The following is an 18293-nucleotide window of genomic DNA, read 5'->3' as shown; positions in this document are numbered from 1 at the left end:
ATATATGCATTGCGTATAAAGAAAGATAAACTAAACCTCAATAGATCAACGGTAAAAAAGCCGCATTACGTAGAGAAGTCGCGCATTCTAACCTCGCCCGCTGGACTATTATCGTGCCCATTCCCATCAGTCTTTTCCGACCTATAAGACGCGCGGAAATATTGATCATATTAAAAAAAACCGCTTAGTACGTACGCGTCCAAGGATTTATCGAAATCGACAACGTGGTGCACATATACGAGTAGCTATTTGTGCAAATACTTACGAGTGCCACGGAATTGTTGTTCTGTTGCAGCCATCGTAGTATAGCGCTGGCGGTGGTGAAGTCTGGTCGCGGAGGCGGCGGGATGGCGTGCTGAAGGGACGAGGCGAGTTGCTGGGCGAGCTCCAGGGCCCGGGCCCGGGCTGCTCTCCCAGGCCCTGTCGTCCCGCCGGGGCCCGCGCCTCCTGCCTCTGAAACAAAGGAATTCAATTTATTCTCATACAAGTACATCGTCATTCAATTATACTTTACCCCGACACAAAAGATGAATGTTGTAACTGTATTTTGTATACATCATTATCAGCTTTTTTAACGGCCCACTACAGACCCAGGCCTGCCTTCTTATAGGTAGGGGATGTGGAACTTAGACCGACCACGCTCCAATGCGGATTGGCGGGCTGAAGATGTTAATGTTATGCTAGCCACTCACCATCCAACAAGATCAGGAGCCTGCAGCTACAGGGCATCTGATAAAACAGATCTGTATGATGTCATGCACAATGCGACCAACACGATGAGTTAAACTTAATACCTACTGTCATTGCATGCTCTATTGGGCAGAAACCTAGGAGCCACTTAATTTTCAACAGAAGATTCAGAACAAATTTAACAAACGAGTGCAACGAACGAGCGAGCTGGTTTTTACAACTCCATAATAAACCTTACTCAACAAAATACTTGTAGAGTGAAATATTATTTCTTGTTTTCTCGTTTTCCGGTTCCGTAGAGTTGATTTTCACACATGTGCTACACTCGGCTAAGTTCATTAATTTAGAGTGCCACTTAAAACTTGAAGCCTGCACTGCACGCTAGGAAGTACTTAAAATCGGTATTCCGTTTAATTTTATGATTGGGATTTAAGGTTGTGTAATCTCTATAGGTTTATATGTACTAAAACAGGCTTCGGCAAAGCGTGTACTTAGGTCATAACTACTCGTGGATGTGCCGTGAAAAAGATACACTTGGTTATACACTTATAGTATGAGATCCGGCATAAGAAATATATACCCTCATCTGATATTTAATTAGGACAAGAAATAAATAATAGAAAATATTTACATTGACACATGGGTTGCCTAGTTAAGTTGCGACCAGATAGTGTTAAAAGTATTTTTTTAATTTAGAGGAAGTATAGCTCTTTCCCTCAATGGATAATTTAAAAAACTACACTAGTTAATTAGAATATGCCCAAGAATTGTAAAAGTAAAGGTTGACTGCTTTCACAGTGCAACTGTGGGGTTGCCAGATATACCTAAACAGTTAAGTAATGTTATTTATATGCCCTCATAAGTTATTTAGTCGTCTAATATTGCAAATGATTAATTTAACTGTATTAGGTTGCCTTTGATCTAGTTCATGGTTTCCTAGATTTTGTATAAAAAATGTGTTTGGCCGAAATTTAACTAGGCAAACTATTGCAATGTTCACTGTGAACATTACTTATCATTTATTTCATAGCAGTAATGAATAACAGATGAGGGTATATATTTCTAATGCCGGATCTTAGACTATTACAAAACTTAAAGCTTTACTTAATACCTGCACGTAACTGTGTGTGATTGATTGTTCACAACTGTACTCCACCATGATCAGGATTAAAAATTAAAATTTTACATTATAAAATTTTCGGTGAATCGAATAAAAAATTTAAATCTAACAAACGTTGAAACAATTCGCTAAATAGCGAATTTGCAAATCGCTGTAGGTACCTAACGAAATGGCTGATATACCAAACAACCGAAATTAGCAAACTGAGTTATGGGCATTTGAAAACCTTTTTGCAGCATACAGAAGCTCCATAAGTAAGGATTTCTGGAGTTTTTAAATTTAAGAGAGCAGTTGGGGTTTTTAATGAAACCTAAAACCATGAAATTAACGACTGCAATCGTATCCAGTAGGGAAATGGTCTCAAATATGGAATCGTTGTCAAGGTAGAATGAATGATAAATCCTATGGAAAATTATCTCCAATTCATATTTCACACATAGTAAAAATTACACTTACATTAAAGTAAACCCTATAATGCCTAATATTTTTTATTAAATAGAAAACAATAGTGATAGAGCAAATTAAATAATATAATCTTTTTAATTTTTAAAGTTGGTTAGTAAATGACGAAGTTATGAGGTAACAATTGAGCTTTTTTTTAAAGATAGGAACGCATAATATCTTCTGTAGAAATTACTGTTCTGTTAACTTACTTAGTTAAAACAACTTGCACAGTAACTTGAGATACGACATATCATGCGCTTGTAATTACACTGGGAGGCAACGTATTGAATTATTCTCTAATGGAAGTATGCGTCAACTGTAGAACTATGTATGTTGCAATATGTAGGTATACATAAACAGTTCTACCGACATCAAGCCGAGGGACCATACAAACTAAGTGACCTGAAACAGCAAAAGTAAATATCCTATATTGAATAAAAAATTGTATACTTAGCTATCACAAATAGCAAAATGAATGAGACAATACATACATGTTACATAGAAATAAAATTGATGTCTGTCTGTTTAATAACTGTGTTTTTTTCTAATCAAGTGTTTTAGTTGTTTACACTATGATAAAACAAAAACTCTTTTGAATTTACGATAATATCTGGTTGTATGAAAAACTGAATTTTACACGGACGAATTCGCGGACGTCCGCTATTTGATAATAAGAATAATATGTTGTTAACAAACAATAACTACCGCCATACTGTCAAGCAGCATCCGGTTCCGGTTTGGTTAACGCCTATGCGCCTCAAGTAGACGGTCACAAATCAGGGCATAGTACGTGTCCTTCGCGAAAGCGCCCTGCTAACAATTTATTTGTTATAAGGTGATGGGTTTTTAATTTTTATTACGTGGGCCATCTAATATTTCCGTCAGTTATTATCACCCTCATCAACGGTCAAGTAAAACCTTTATATATCCTGCTACATATGAGTATAGGTAAAGATGACAGCAGTGATACGAAAGAGGCTAGCGAATTAAATGAAAAACTATATAGGTATAAAGGTGTAGGTAATATATCGATATTTTTCCAAATAGCGTATATATTACAAACTCAACAATCACACCATAAATAACCTATTAGCAAAATTACATAGAGTAAGTTATAGCCACTTACTGATCATCGATCGGTACGGCTATGTAGTTAACTATAAAGATTAGTGAAACGACGCCGACGTTCCACAGCCTGCCTTGTGGTCTACATCAAGGATTCTTTTGTTTTTATCACATGGGCCATCTACTATTTCCGTCAATTATTATTATCACCGTCATCAACCGTCAAGTAAAACCTTTATATATCCTGCTACATACGTATATAGGTACTTGAACGTTAACCAGTTAAGATGACAGCAGAAAAAATTGTGTAATATATATTTTTTTTCCCCAAATAACATATTCATATATTACAAACTCAACTGTCACACCATAAATAACTTATTATCAAAATTACATAGAGTAAGTTATAGCCACTTACTGATCATCGACCGGCACTATGTAGTTATCTCAAGGATTCTTTTGTTTTTATCACATGGGCCATCTACTATTTCCGTCAATTATTATCACCGTCATCAACGGTCAAGTAAAACCTTTATATATCCTGCTACATACGCGTATAGGTACTTGTACGTTAATCGGTTAAGATTACCACAGTAAAACTAAGTATATAAAATGGTGTAATACATAATTTTTTTCCCAAATAGCGTATTCATAAATTACAAACTCAACAATCAAACCATAAATAACCTATTATCAGAATTACATAGAGTAAGTTATAGCCACTTACTGATCATCGATCGGCACTATGTAGTTATCTATAAAGATTAGTGAAACGACGCCGACGTTCCACAGCCTGCCTTGTGGTGTACATCAAGGATTCCTTTGTGCTATCCAGGCATAGCCTGTCCTGTATATCGCTCTATTATGAGAATACCGACACTAATCGATTAATAACACCTGAAGTCCTGAACACAAAAGATTAGAGTAGGTACTACGAACAATTGAGTAACAAGACACAATTACTAGCTAGCTTTACGACATGCATTCGAAAAATCGAATTGCATTCAAAAATTCGCTTTTTTTTTATAGCAGCTGTGATAGGCCAGTGGCTATGACCTCTGCCTCCGATTCCGGAGGGTGTGGGTTCGAATCCTATGCGGGGCATGCACCTCCAACTTTTCAGTTGTGTGCATTTTAAGAAATTAAATATCACGTGTCTCAAACTGTGAAGGAGAACATCGTGAAGAAACCTGCTTACTCGAGAATTTTCTCAATTCTCAGTGTGAAGTCTCCAATCCGCATTGGTCCAGCGTGGTGGACTATTGGCTTAACCCCTCTCATTCTGAGAGGAGACTCGAGCTCAGTAGTAAGCCGAATATGGGTTGATAACGATTCCCACGGAAACGTAAACTACGCGGGTGAAACCGCGAGGCGTCTGCTAGTTATTAAATCTATACTAATATTATAAAGCCGTTTGAATTTGTTTGATTGAACGCGCTAATCTCAGGAACTACTGGTCCAATTTAAAAATTATTTCTGTGTTAGATAGCCCATTTATCGAGGAAGGCTTAGGCTATATATTGTCCCTATATTCCTACGGGAACCACGCAGGTAAAACTGCGCGGCGTCAGCTAGTAAATATATAAAGTTAGGATTCCATCGTTAGAGCTGCCAGTTGCCACACCCCGTCGGAATATACCGCACAGTTGGAGCACGACGTGGCAATTGTTATTGGCAAATTAAATTGCGCTCAGTTGGCACATCGAAACGAAGAACCCATTTGACGCCATAACTTTATCAACAACATCCAATAAAATAATAAAAATATATTATAACATGTGTCTATTTCAATCTATTTCATTCTGCTGAGCTCGAGTCTCCTCTTAGAATGAAAGGGGTTAGGCCAATAGTCCACCACGCTGGCCCAATGCGGATTGGCAGACTTCACACACGCAGAGAATTGAGAAAATTCTCTGGTATGCAGGTTTCCTCACGACGTTTTTCCTTCACCATTGTGATATTTAATTTCTTAAAAGGCACATAACTGAAAAGTTGGATGTGCATGCCCTGAACCAGATTCGAACCCATATCCTTCGGAATTGGAGGCAGAGGTCATATCCACTGGGCTATCACGGTTCTTTTTAATGGCTCGCTTTACGCTACAAATCATGCCAAAATATTTTTTTTCAAGTAGGCTTTTCTAGAAACACTTGAATTGAATGATTTGAAACAAGTAAAGTGTGTCAGCAAGTACAGAATCTACCACCAGAAATCAGGTTCTGCCAGAAGTAGGGGCGGCGGGGATGAAACCTAATTTTTTTTATTCTTTCTACATATTAGCCCTTGACTGCAATCTGGTGGCAAAATGATGGTAAGTGATGATGCAATCTAAGATGGAAGCAGGCTAACTTGTTAGGCGTAGGATGAAAATCCGACATCGTACCGGATAGCTAAATTGCTTGGCGGTACGTCTTTGTTGGTAGAGTGGTAACTAGCCAGACCTGGATCAATTAAGAAAACCTCAATCGGCCCATCCGGGGATTGAACCCAGGACCTCCGTCTTGTAAATCCACCGCGCATACCACTGCGCCCGAGGCCGTCAATATATTGTTTTAAACCCATATAACTTTTAACATGCAGTGTTTGAATTTCAAAGGCAGATATCGATTACTGTAAAGGTCCTTAGGTCTTATAAGAGATACTTAATATAGGGATAGAAACGTTGTTGATCGAGTTTCCGTGTTTAATCTCTATGAATCTAGCCTGAGATTTCTTTGAGATAATAGGTAGGATCGTGGTTAATCAGACTTGGTTTACTAAAATATTTTATACTGTACTATAGCCATACTCTATGTGCTAATTTAAAATAAGGGTATAAATCGCTAGTAATAGACAATAATTATGCATTGCAATAATGCACTTTCTACCTTCATTTCTAATTTGTTTGTTAGTAAACAGTGCACATTGAGTATGTTTTTCTTTATTTCGATAATTGTTCTATATCTTAACTGGGTTTTATACCTCGAATATTATTATTAGGATCGTTTATTAGTGCCAGAAGTTAGTAAATTATAGCCCGTAGAAAGTTGAGTGTCAGCCTAATATTATACTTATAATCATTATCTCAATTAAATCTTTTTAAACCAAAGGATACCTTCCTTTGGTTTGAAGAAGGTGATCAATAAAAAGAAAATAAAGAAAATTTCACAGAAAGGAAGAAGATCCAAAACGAAGAGATAAAACCACGGGGCTTGGCTAGTTTAAGAAAAAGTTAAAAATAAATAAATTGTAAAAGAAACGTAGCGTTTCAATAAATACAAGTCAGTACAAGCATAATCTATTTATTAGATAGTTTAATACCTTTGAGGTAAATGTGATTCCGACATCGCCATCGATGGATGTTCGCGCTAAGGGCTCGTAACCGGTCGAGTGCGAGTCGGCTCGCATTAAACGTCTAGTGTGATTACGCCCTAAGCCGGCTCACGTGTTTTATGTTCTACGTATTTTATTGTTATATATTAGCGGACGACCGGAACTTCGACCACGTGAAATTGAGTTTTTCACAAACCCCAAGGGTAGGTACTAACATTTTTCGGGATATACCCTATATGAATAACTTTAACTGTGAAACTTTTTCTTCTTCAGTGAAAGTTCCGTTAAAATCGGTCTAGTAATTCCAAAGATTAGCTCGGACAAACTGACAAACATACAAAAATTTCAAAATGTTTGATTGTGTTTTAGTACTTGAGAAAACATGATTATTGTACGAAATTACAGACTGACACTTCAATTTTTATGTATTGATGATATGAGATAGGTATAGATACCTAAACCGTGATGCAGCTAATAATGATACTCGTAGATATAATTGAATCCCTTAATATAATATAATGTGATTCTGATTTATAACGAACTCATCATCATCACAATCGTATGAATTGTAAATATATAAAACGTTTACATGAATCCTTTCATCGATTAAACAAAGGAACATAATTATTTTTTATTTAAAAGATACAAAGAACATTTAACTATTATTAATTTTTCTATGAACTGTACAACATATAGCAAATTTTCTTTATTGATGCTCTCAGCTACTAGATCCTCCACAGTAATTGGTTATCCAGCCTCGACCTAGTCGCGACGTGTGGACATTTCACAATTTCCCATAACGTGATTAAATACGGTACGTCGATCCGTACACGAACAGAGGCGTGCTTGGAGCGGTCCTCACGTGCCCTTCTAATTATCTATTGGGACTACAGAACATAGAAAACGCTAAGGTTGGTTTAGATTGGGACTAACTTATAACACTGACTACACTACAATGTTCGGAACAATTAATTAAGGTAACTTACATTAAGGTGACTGAACAAGAAGATTACCATCTGACGCTAAGCAATAAGTAGAAATCAATCAACATTGTTACTGGTCATGCAATTAGCATACTAGGACGTCCTACAAATTCATCATCATCATCATTAACATCCAATATTCGGCTCACGTTTAGTCGTAAGTATGAGTCTCATCTCAGAGTGAGAGGGGTTAAGCTAAAAGCCCACCACTGGCCCAATGCAGATTGGCAGACACGTAGAAAATTCTCAGATAATATGCAGGTTTCCTTCACCGTTTGAGACACGTGATACCTATTTAATTTCTTAAAATGCACATAGGTAACTGAAAAGTTGGAGGTGCATGCCCTGAACCGGATTCGAAACATACGCCCTCAGAATTGAACGCAGATGTCCTACAAATTCCGTTTGTCAAACTAAGGTATAGGTTACTAAGCTACGTATACATATGCCTGTGACAATTATATTCACCAGCATTCAAACTGGAACACAGGAAAACTACTAGGCGACAGAAATAAGCTTAGTGTCCCTGAACGTTCTACTTCTCTTTCACAAAGAGCTTTACATTGATTAGAAAATTGCTGATCATTCGAAACCAGAGTAGAATACGGCAGTACTACTTGGTGGCAGAAACAACAAGTTTTACAAGAAACGGTACGTCACGTTCATTGATTAGAAGATTGCTGATCTTTCGAAACTAGAGTAACGGGCTTATGGGACAGTAATACTACAATTACTTATGGGACAAATAAAAGAAAAACCCATTCATTATGCAGGGCATTGAAATCTCTTTGAAATAACTCCTCTCGCGCAAATTATGCGAAGGAAAACTGAATTGCATCCGTCTAGGAACAATGAGGCTTCAGCTGCGGTTACGAAAAAAACTTCGCCATCATATTTTTTCCTTTTATATAATGGCATTGTACGTAAAACAATATACCCTACGTTTAAAGACTAATCACTCTTTATATCGGTTGAGCGAACTTCGCGAGAGGCTATTGATCTTTATAGTAGAGCGAGTTCAGTGGATTTAACTTTATTTTGATACAATTTCATGAAACTGAAGACTCAATACTTCTTTGGCAAATACATCATGAATTTTCGTACTCTGCCTTCTATGTACTAGGAAAGTGTAACTAGTTTAATGATGGTACTAATGGAAATAAACTGTTTGGTGCTTGTTTTAACTTGAAAACTTACACCAGAAATTACAATACTACCTACTATTGATAAATAATGTCACTATACCTCTGTAAGATAAAGTTGCCCCTAAAGAAATAATTTTGTCATATTGCCGGGGTATACGACTTAAGTCGGGGTGTGACTTTAATTACCGAACTTATTAGACCATACACCGACCTGTATTGGAGCACCGTGGAGAGTCTAAATTCCAATACCCTCACTTGTAAGGAGTCTGGACCAATAATGGCCATTAAAATGTGCTAATAACGATGATGGACAATACTGAATATTAGCTATTGACTATGCAGACACCTTAACGCGGTAACGCCTATGGAATCATTTCAATAAGATCGAACTTTTTATTCCCAAATACATTTTCAGAAGTCAGGAAAGCCTACAATAGATAGGTAGTAGATACCGGGCTGACGTAGACAGTTTACAGACTAGTGGTTTTAAACAACCTCCTGTCGCGAGCGCCTGCTTCACCGACGGTGTATATCTGCACAATGACATCGTACTATAAAGGGTCTGAGGGAGAAAAGCCTCCGATGCTTACAGACTGTATCAGATTGTTTTTCTGCGCGCGTCAAACGAACGGTTCAATGAACTCGTGTGAACAAGGACTAAACTGCAATCCGTCACAATTGCATGCTTCGAAGGATTTTATACAATGTTCGAATAATTAAAATGCTAAAACTGACGACATTTAAGATGATACAAATATGTACTTTTAAATGAAATGAAATCCACTTATGGTAGTAACCTAAAGTATAAGCCGCTGAAATTGTTGTTAACAAAACTCATTGGAGTTGCTGAAAAATTTGAACTTAAAGGGGTGAAATAGAGAACAGAGAAAAGAGAATACATAGACCATTTCATAGGTGCAGATTCGAATTTACGCGGGTGAAGTCTCGAATCAACCTATTCTATATCATAAAAACATTTATCTACGAGTAACTTTTTTTTATTCTTTCCTAGCGGACCCGGTCAAGCTTCACTTTGACTAATGTGCTTTTGCTTTTGCTTCTTCCCTGCTTTTCCCTACTCCAACCCTATCCTACCCCTACCCTAAACATACGCTACCGTACCCTCCCGGCCGAAGCCTCTCTACACGGCCGAAGCCTCCCACCAGCCAGACCTGGACCAACCCAGGACCTCCGTCTTGTAAAACCACCGCGCATACCACTGCGCCACGGAGGCCGTCAAACCTGTGTTGTTCAGTCGTATATCTCCGATCATTTTGAGGACACAGACCTTTTGATGTTCAGAACCGCTCGTATATAATCATAGATATTATCTTCGAAATCTATTATCACCTAAGTAGTGAAACCATTTACGTGTAACACAATATACTGATCGTTGTAACATAGGACATAGGTGTAGACGTCACGGGAACTCATTCGACTTCCGCTTTCTACCCATTTCAACGTGCGAGTTGCGACACGTTAATAAATTCCAGCATTAATTTGGGTCGTGGACGACGGGTATTCCAGCCCACAGTTCATTAAAGTACTCCGTACACAAATGCTCTACTGAAAGGCAGTTCAAACTATGTCTACGAAAAATTTAAATTGTGTAAATTTTAGATTAGATTCAGTTCCAGCTATTTAATCGTTTGCATTGCGTAAGGTGTATTGTTTTTCTGGATTCCGCAGACTGGAATTTCCTATATCATGGCAGTGCAAAAACAATGTCTAGTCTGCCAACTTTGGGAATCCGCTATATTGGATTTAGTAATCACGCATCGGCATCCAATCAATAGGTGCATGCAAAATTTGAGCAATATCGATTGGGAATAACTTTTTTAACCTAAACAGACACCGCAAGTGCTACCTCACGTAGTATGTTGAATCAGTCACGTACCTATTGTCTGGCAAGTTTGTTGATAACACTCCCATGATATGCGGGCGACAGAGGGATAAACTGCGCGGGTGTGAAATCGTGCGTGCGGGGAAGTGACGTGCATCAATCGTGGATTTTTCATTCGTCGCTACACGCCCCCGGCCCGCGTGGAACATCGACAGTGTTACGAACGAAGTTGCCAAGCTATAGTCTGTTGAATCAGTCACGTACATATTATATAAAATAAAATTGATATTATAACATTTGTATATTTTTAATAGGCTGAGTGTGGAGTTTCTTGAAGTGTTCCTTGAAGAGAAAACTGGTCGCGGAAGACTCTCCAGCTTTCTGCTGGCCTATTCACTAACTAGGTCTTTATTAACAACCTATTAAAATAAACATTAAATCAACAGAGAAATATCATATACCTACTATGTGATATCCACGAAGAGTTGTCAGTAGGCACCGGATGACATTATCACATACGTCAAAGTTAGTGAATTAGCCTGCTGAACCGGTTTCTAACAGACTTGACTTATATATCAAAAGTGATTGTCATACTACTTGCAATAAATTAATTTAGTTTAAACGGCTACTAACTAGTAACACTCCAAATTTAAGCGACAATTTCAATTAAATCCTCTAAGTCATACATTCATCCTCAGCAGAACCTTGACTGTTAAAAAGTTTAAATATGAAGTACCTAGTCTTTCTCTTTGTACAATGTTATGTCGGGTCTACGAATCTTCTATGTTTTCGTTCAATCTCTATGACGACTTTCCGCAAAATTAACTTCATAAAGATAATCCTGATTAGATTTGATAATTACAGTTAGGAGCATTTACATACGTTGCGGTATCTGAGACTCGACGTCATCGGTGAAGATGCGTCGACTGCACACGTCGAATAGCCACCAGCGGGCGACATGTTCCGGCCACTGCCAGCATCCGGGCATGGCGGCACTGGCACTGGTGTTATCACATCACACGCACACACTGACGGGTACACTCACTGACATGTACACTCACTGACAGGTACACTCACTGATAATCCATTTGACTGACGTGAACAATCCATGGACTTGACTCACTAACACCAATCAACACGTTATTTATAATTTATATTAACACAATTTCACGTCTTTGCTGAAAATGGTAATAATATAAAATTACGTGCAAAGGTTTCTGTCTGTATACCGCTAATGAATACTACAATGATGTGGCAAAGATCGTCACTGAACGATAAAGCTGTCTTTTGTTTTCTGTTTTTTTTCCCTTAACATGTTTTGTTTAATGTTTTTTTCCTTAACTTGTGGTGTTGTCCAAATAAAGAGTTAAAATAATTAATGAATGAATTTGTAATATTACGTGCCTACTCGATTTTATTAAGCAACTCAAAAAAACGCATAGTAAAAACGCGAGTTGGGTCGCACCTTTGCGGTGTGATATACGAGTAATAGATATGATTTTAACAAAAGCTGTCGAAAGCGCAAAGTATCTAAAATATCTGAGTGCACAACTAAGATATTTTAGATAGGAGTTCTATTTATTCATCCATGTTTTCATAAATCTATACTTCTATACTGAATATTATAAATGCGAAAGGTAAGTCTGTCTGTCTGTCTGATACCTTTTTACGGCTAAACGGCTGGACTGATCAAGATGAATTTTTGTATAATGATATATGGGACCTTGAAGCAAAACATAGGGTACTTTTTGACCCTAAAATAAAAATAGAAGGGGGTGTAGTAGGGGTTGAAAGTTTGTATGAAAAGTCCTTCATTTTTAGAGTTACATTTTTGAAAAATTGTTCATAAGTCATAAAAAAAATACGAAATATAATGTGATACAAGAATTTTAAAATTGAACCATTTAAGTGGTGAAATAGCGGTTGAAAGTTTTCAGTGATTTCAACGCGGACGAAGTCGCGGGCGTCCGCTAGTTATACATAATATAAACCTGTCTGTTAACCGCTGAACCGATTTGGATGAACTTTGCTATATACAGTAAATTGGATCTTGGAGCTTAACATAGGCTACATTATATCGCAGAAAACAGAATTTCACGCTAACAGAGTTGCTAGTGTCCGCTAGTTAAAATATACACACCTCTCAAAGCAGGCACATGCATTTTCATTTAGACAAATAAATAGCTATGAGTTATGAGCCATTACGGGTTAACGGGGTAATGGTAATGGTATAGGTTTCCTAATGATTTCAGACGTAACTACTATTTATATTTATCGTTCATGAAATAAAGTAATTTCTCATCATAGTAATACATAATAGTACAATGTAATACAATGTTCCCGAGTGAGCTTGATTTATACGGTCTACTTATTGTGCAAACTTTAAAAACTGTACCTATATAAAATTGTATTGCAACTTTCCGTGAAATGTTCGACGAAAACCCTTTTACGGTCACTGGAAACTCCGTCAATTAAAGAAAAATATACTTGCACGAAACGAATTTTCACGTTTCAATTTACCGATGCCAGGATTTTTTTTTATTCTATCAGAAACGTTCTACGTTTCTATGATCAGAAAAAGATTTTAAAGTGTCGATGATAAATCAATACACTTCCCGGCAATCCTAAAACTTTTTAACAGTTCTACAGGTAGATAGTAGATAGACTGTTAAATATTTTTACGAGTAAATAAAACTGGCCATAATTTTCTATTCCATGTTAATCTTTGTACTTGCATAGATTAACATAGAATTCAAAACACAAAAATATATACCCAGAGGCACAATTATCCGCCCACTTTAATATACTCGCTTCATATTCAAGTAGGCAGATACTTAATTGTGCCTCTGAGTATATTATGTTCAACGTACTATTAACACTTGGGGTACAGCGCTTCTAACTTCCTATAGGTAATTACAGAAATTAATTTCAAAATACTCAGATTTCGAGACTAACAGTACAAAATTTAAGTGCTACTCTGCTATTTTACCGTACTAGGCTTATAATCTAAATTTTAAATTATACATTACATAATTCTAGATTCAATACATAAATTGAATTCCTTCGTAACATATGAATTTAGGCCTTCATGTAATGGTTCGACGTATCTACTTGGGGTAGAGGCGTACAGCGCTCCTAACTTGTAGGTAATTAAAGTTACATTAATTTCGAAATATGTACTCACACAGAGTAAAGATATTAGATTTCGATAATAACGGCACAAAATATAAACGCTATTCTGCTGTTTTAGCGAAGTCGGCTTATGTTTTAATGAATCCCACTAATATTATAAACACGAAAGTTTGTCTGTATGTTTGGATGTTTCTTACCCTATAACGCCGCAACTACTGAATCAATTTGGTTGAAATTTAAAACGTAGATCGATTATACCCTTGATTAACACATAGGCTACTTTTATTCCGAAAAAATCCATGGCTACTTTTATTTACTACTTTACAGGCTACTTTACAGGCTACTTTTATTCCGAAAAATCCATCCATCGATTTGCGAAACACTTTTCGCAAATCGATGGATGGATTTTTCGGAAACGAGATTTGATAGAGATTTGTGATAGTGTGAATTTTGTTACTCTTTCAGTTCGTGGCTAAAATTTAAATTGAGATAGATTATAGTCTGGATTAACACCATATTTATTTTTCGCAGATATCACCGCAGGGCGCAGCTAGTACATTACATAATTCTAGATTGAATACATAAACGAATTCCTTCGAAATTTAGGCCTTGTAATGGTTTCGTTACAACTGGTTGTTGTGCCAATTCTCACAGTGTATGTGGAACATTGTGGAGTAAAGTAACGAAACTAAAAAGCTCCTTTTGGGTCACAGTAAAATATAGGTTGAAACATAATGACCTCTATGTAGTACGCACACCATGCCGCAAGTACTTTGCGTTATTATGATATCGATCACTTTTATTAGGTTCATCCAATAATAAAATAATATCGCACGGGGTGAAATCTCGTTTACTGTTGCTACATTGGTATTGACTGACTTTCCATAGTTCTATAAACTTACTACTATAACTTTAAATATACTTTTTAACATAAAAATAGAACCGACTTCAAAGACATGTTTCAGTTATTTTGATTTTAATACAAAATTACTAAACCGATTTTTATGAAAATTAAATATAAACCAACCTGGAGAAATATTCTTTGAAACAAAAAAAGAATTTTCAAATTTGATTAATAAATGACGAAGTTATGATATAACAAACGGTCGGTTGTTCATTCATCGCTACACACCCCCCGGCCCTCGCGGCCCATCGGGAGTGTTACGAACGAAGTTGCCAAGCTAGGCGTTACTCAGATTACTTTCAGCTTGTACATAGAGTACACAATAGAGAACTTACAATGTATGAATGGTTTTGATCAAAACATCACATGAACAGCCTTTCCTACATCTGTACAAACTGATATGTAATACTTAGCCTATATTAATAGCAAGCCCACGTTAAATTACTATTGTTGCTCAACTAACAACTTCATAGATAATTTCCATTAGGCATAGTTATACCAGCATGTCATCAACCCATATTCGGCTCACTGCTGAGCTCGAGTCTCCTCTCAGAATGAGAGGGGTTAGGCCAATAGTCCACCACGCTGGCCCAGTGCGGATTGGCAGACTTCACACACGCAGAGAATTAAGATAATTCTCTGGTATGCAGGTTTCCTCACGATGTTTTCCTTCACCGATTGAGACACGTGATATTTAAATTCTTAAAATGCACACAACTGAAAAGTTGGAGGTGCATGCCCCGGACCGGATTCGAACCCACACCCTCCGGAATCGGAGGCAGAGGTCATATCCACTGGGCTATCACGGCATAAAAACCACCAGCATAAAAAAAGAAATGATTTAAAAAAAAAACGAATGTACCTTCCTTAGTAATATAAATATCGTATAATGTACACGATATTTATATTATCGAAGGAACAAATATTTGAAGATGACGCGATAAGAACGTCAAAAATTTATCAGATCCTTCGCAGACGTTAGGCGAGTCTTTTCTTATGATTAAGTGGAGAATTTTAATATTCTTACGCAATTATTTTAGCTATAAGAGGATTATCGATGAATGATTTCAGAATTCTGATAAGAAATAAAATAGATCAATATTAATAGTACATAGGAGTAACAAGTAAACGTAAAATATGTATTGTGTGTTTTAATTTAGATAGATAGGTAGATACCTACTCGTTCCCAAAATTAGCAGACTTTGCGAGGACATTTTTTAATGTAAATTAAACGGAAACAGCAAGGAAATCCGTAAATTATTTTTTGAAGAAATATTAAAAAAATATAAAGACAGTTGTTTTTTTGGGTTTGTATTATTGTGTACATTCACAGCTACGAAATAACACTATTATTGGTGGTATACTATAAGACTTATGATTTATTTTTTACTATTGAAAAGAACACATTAAGTAACTACAAGCAAGAATAGCTACATTTGCAAATTATATTTTAACCTGAAAAACTAAAGAGTTCCTGATAGTTAATAAAAAATCATAAATTCGCGTGTATGTGCCCAAACGTAAATATGTATTATGCATAAATGAAAATGTTTGTTTGTATGTTGAACTAGCAGAAACTAGAGAGGTGCAATATTGCCTGGAATAGTACAATCAAATAAGTTATCTCATTCCTAATAAATCCTTTCTTTTTAAAATGGGAACACTATCAACGCGGGTAAAACCACGGTGCACCGCTAGTAGGCCTATATAGGTCACCTTGAGGTATGCTCGGTTGTTTCCTACAGTTCGTGCGTTGTAGCATGGTGCGGGTGACAGTTTATTTTACTCTTGAAAGTTTGGCGCGATTCACGATATTATTACGTATTATGAACGTCATACAGGCAACTGCCATCCGCCTAATTTCGTTCGTTCGTAAATTAGGCAACAGGTAAATAAACTTAAGAGATCTTAGATCAGTTCCCTGTCAAGTACAATTACAACACAAAACAAACGATTTTGCAAGTAAAACCTATTCATAAATACAGCCACAAAGAATCTGGATAATAAGTAAGTACCCTACCTACTCTACTAGCTACCTACTCTACTGATTACTGACAATCCTGCGGTTAGGCGGTTGGCGGATTTGAGATAGCGTCCATTGAATATCCTGTACTTCCAGTTCTAATGAGCTATCACGTAGAGCGAGCATAGACAATGTTACGAATATTTAAGGCTCGTAATCTCTCGTTTCCGGTACCACGTGGGTGGGCACGTGAGATCGGCTTTAGGGATTTGTCAACTTTTCCTTTTAAAGTCGGCACAAATCTACTTTGTTACGCTCAGAAAAATTCTGTTATTAATGATTTAGATACTTCTTTTATGTTTTTGTTAGTTACTTCATCTTTTACTTATCTTATAAACCTGTTTATTTTACATATTTTGCAGTGGCGTTTATAAAAAAAATCAAATTTTCATGCGTTTACTGGTAAATCCTTGCGTAATGTACATAAAATTAATGAAAAAATTCATTATTAAAAAATCTAATAAGTACGTGACAGAGTTATTTTTATGAATAACTTTATAGATAGCATATTACAAACTACGTACAATAAAAAAAACGTAATTTAGTATCCGCTTTCTATTACAACCGAAAGCGTAGCAATGAATGAAACGAATTCGACGGACCTAATTAAATACAACTCGTTGTTGAACAAAATAATTACGACACTTGTTTACAACTGCCTTTTTCAAAATTCATGTCAAGAGAGCAAAATTACGTTATCACAGACAACACAGAAAATCAAGAAAATAATGTAACTATCCACTTAAAATAATCACGTATACCATTTAACTACAATGATTAATTTGGAAAATAAATAGTTTTTCCGTCAAAGGTCGTGACCACAGGATGTCACTTAGCGCCGCACGCACTGCGCGGTTAGTCGCGCGGTTATCTCGCGAAACACGCGGCTGGACCGATACGTCCGTAGGGGTGGAGATCCGCGGCCGACTGGCGCCATGCCACCCCTCGTTCAACAGTTTGCACCCTCTTATACACCCCTATAAGTATCAATGTATCAGAGGAGCGTAATTATTATTCTGCTCGTGTTTCGTGGACACTTACTTTTGCTTTTCAAACTTACCATTGGTAACAATATGTAATATATAAATATAACTATACAACTACTTTTGCTGTTAAAATAGGCATATTTTGAGAGATCTTATTCATATTATTCAAAATTTTTTTATGTAAAACCACTTTAGTTACTCTTAAGTATTAATACTAAGATTTTGATGTGTTAATAAAAAACACATCAAAATCTTAGTATCTGCAAAAAAGAACCTTCTTTTTGTCTTTGTATCAAAAGCAAGGTTTGTAGAAATAGATAAAATATAGTTTGATAGACATCTGTAACATAAAATTACAAAATTGATTACATTTAACATTTGATGTAACCTAAGAATAAAGTACCTTAAGTTCACAATAATGTGTGCTAAATTTACAAACCAAAATCTAGCAAGCAGTAAGTACTAAATCTAGTAGTCAGTACTAAAAAATTAAACATTCTTCCAACATATACAAAGCTCTAAGACCCTTTTTAAAGTGTTTTTCAGATAGCATGAGTATGGTGACAGTCGCAATGACTTTATCGTGAATTGTGGCAAACTTTTAAGAGTGAAACCAACTGTCACCTGTACAACATGAAACAAAATG

At 36.4% G+C, this 18293-nt stretch overlaps 1 protein-coding gene across 1 annotated transcript in view; it reads right to left on the bottom strand.

Moving 5' to 3' along the window:
* LOC128198202 (uncharacterized) overlaps window positions 1-17774 on the bottom strand; it is a 41930-nt gene extending 24156 nt beyond the window's left edge. Inside the window, exons 1-3 of the mRNA XM_052882279.1 lie at window positions 17423-17774; window positions 11485-11780; window positions 266-453 (exon numbers count right to left, since the gene is read on the bottom strand). Coding sequence (XP_052738239.1) covers window positions 266-453; window positions 11485-11590 — 294 coding nt within the window. The 5' untranslated portion in view covers window positions 11591-11780; window positions 17423-17774. The remainder of the gene's footprint in view (window positions 1-265; window positions 454-11484; window positions 11781-17422) is intronic.
* Window positions 17775-18293: the final 519 nt, after the last annotated feature.

The sequence above is a fragment of the Bicyclus anynana genome, chromosome 6, assembly GCF_947172395.1.
Source record: "Bicyclus anynana chromosome 6, ilBicAnyn1.1, whole genome shotgun sequence".
NCBI lineage: Eukaryota > Metazoa > Arthropoda > Insecta > Lepidoptera > Nymphalidae > Bicyclus > Bicyclus anynana.
The sequence above is the reverse complement of the archived record's forward strand: the minus strand, read 5'-3'. Positions and strand labels throughout refer to the sequence as shown.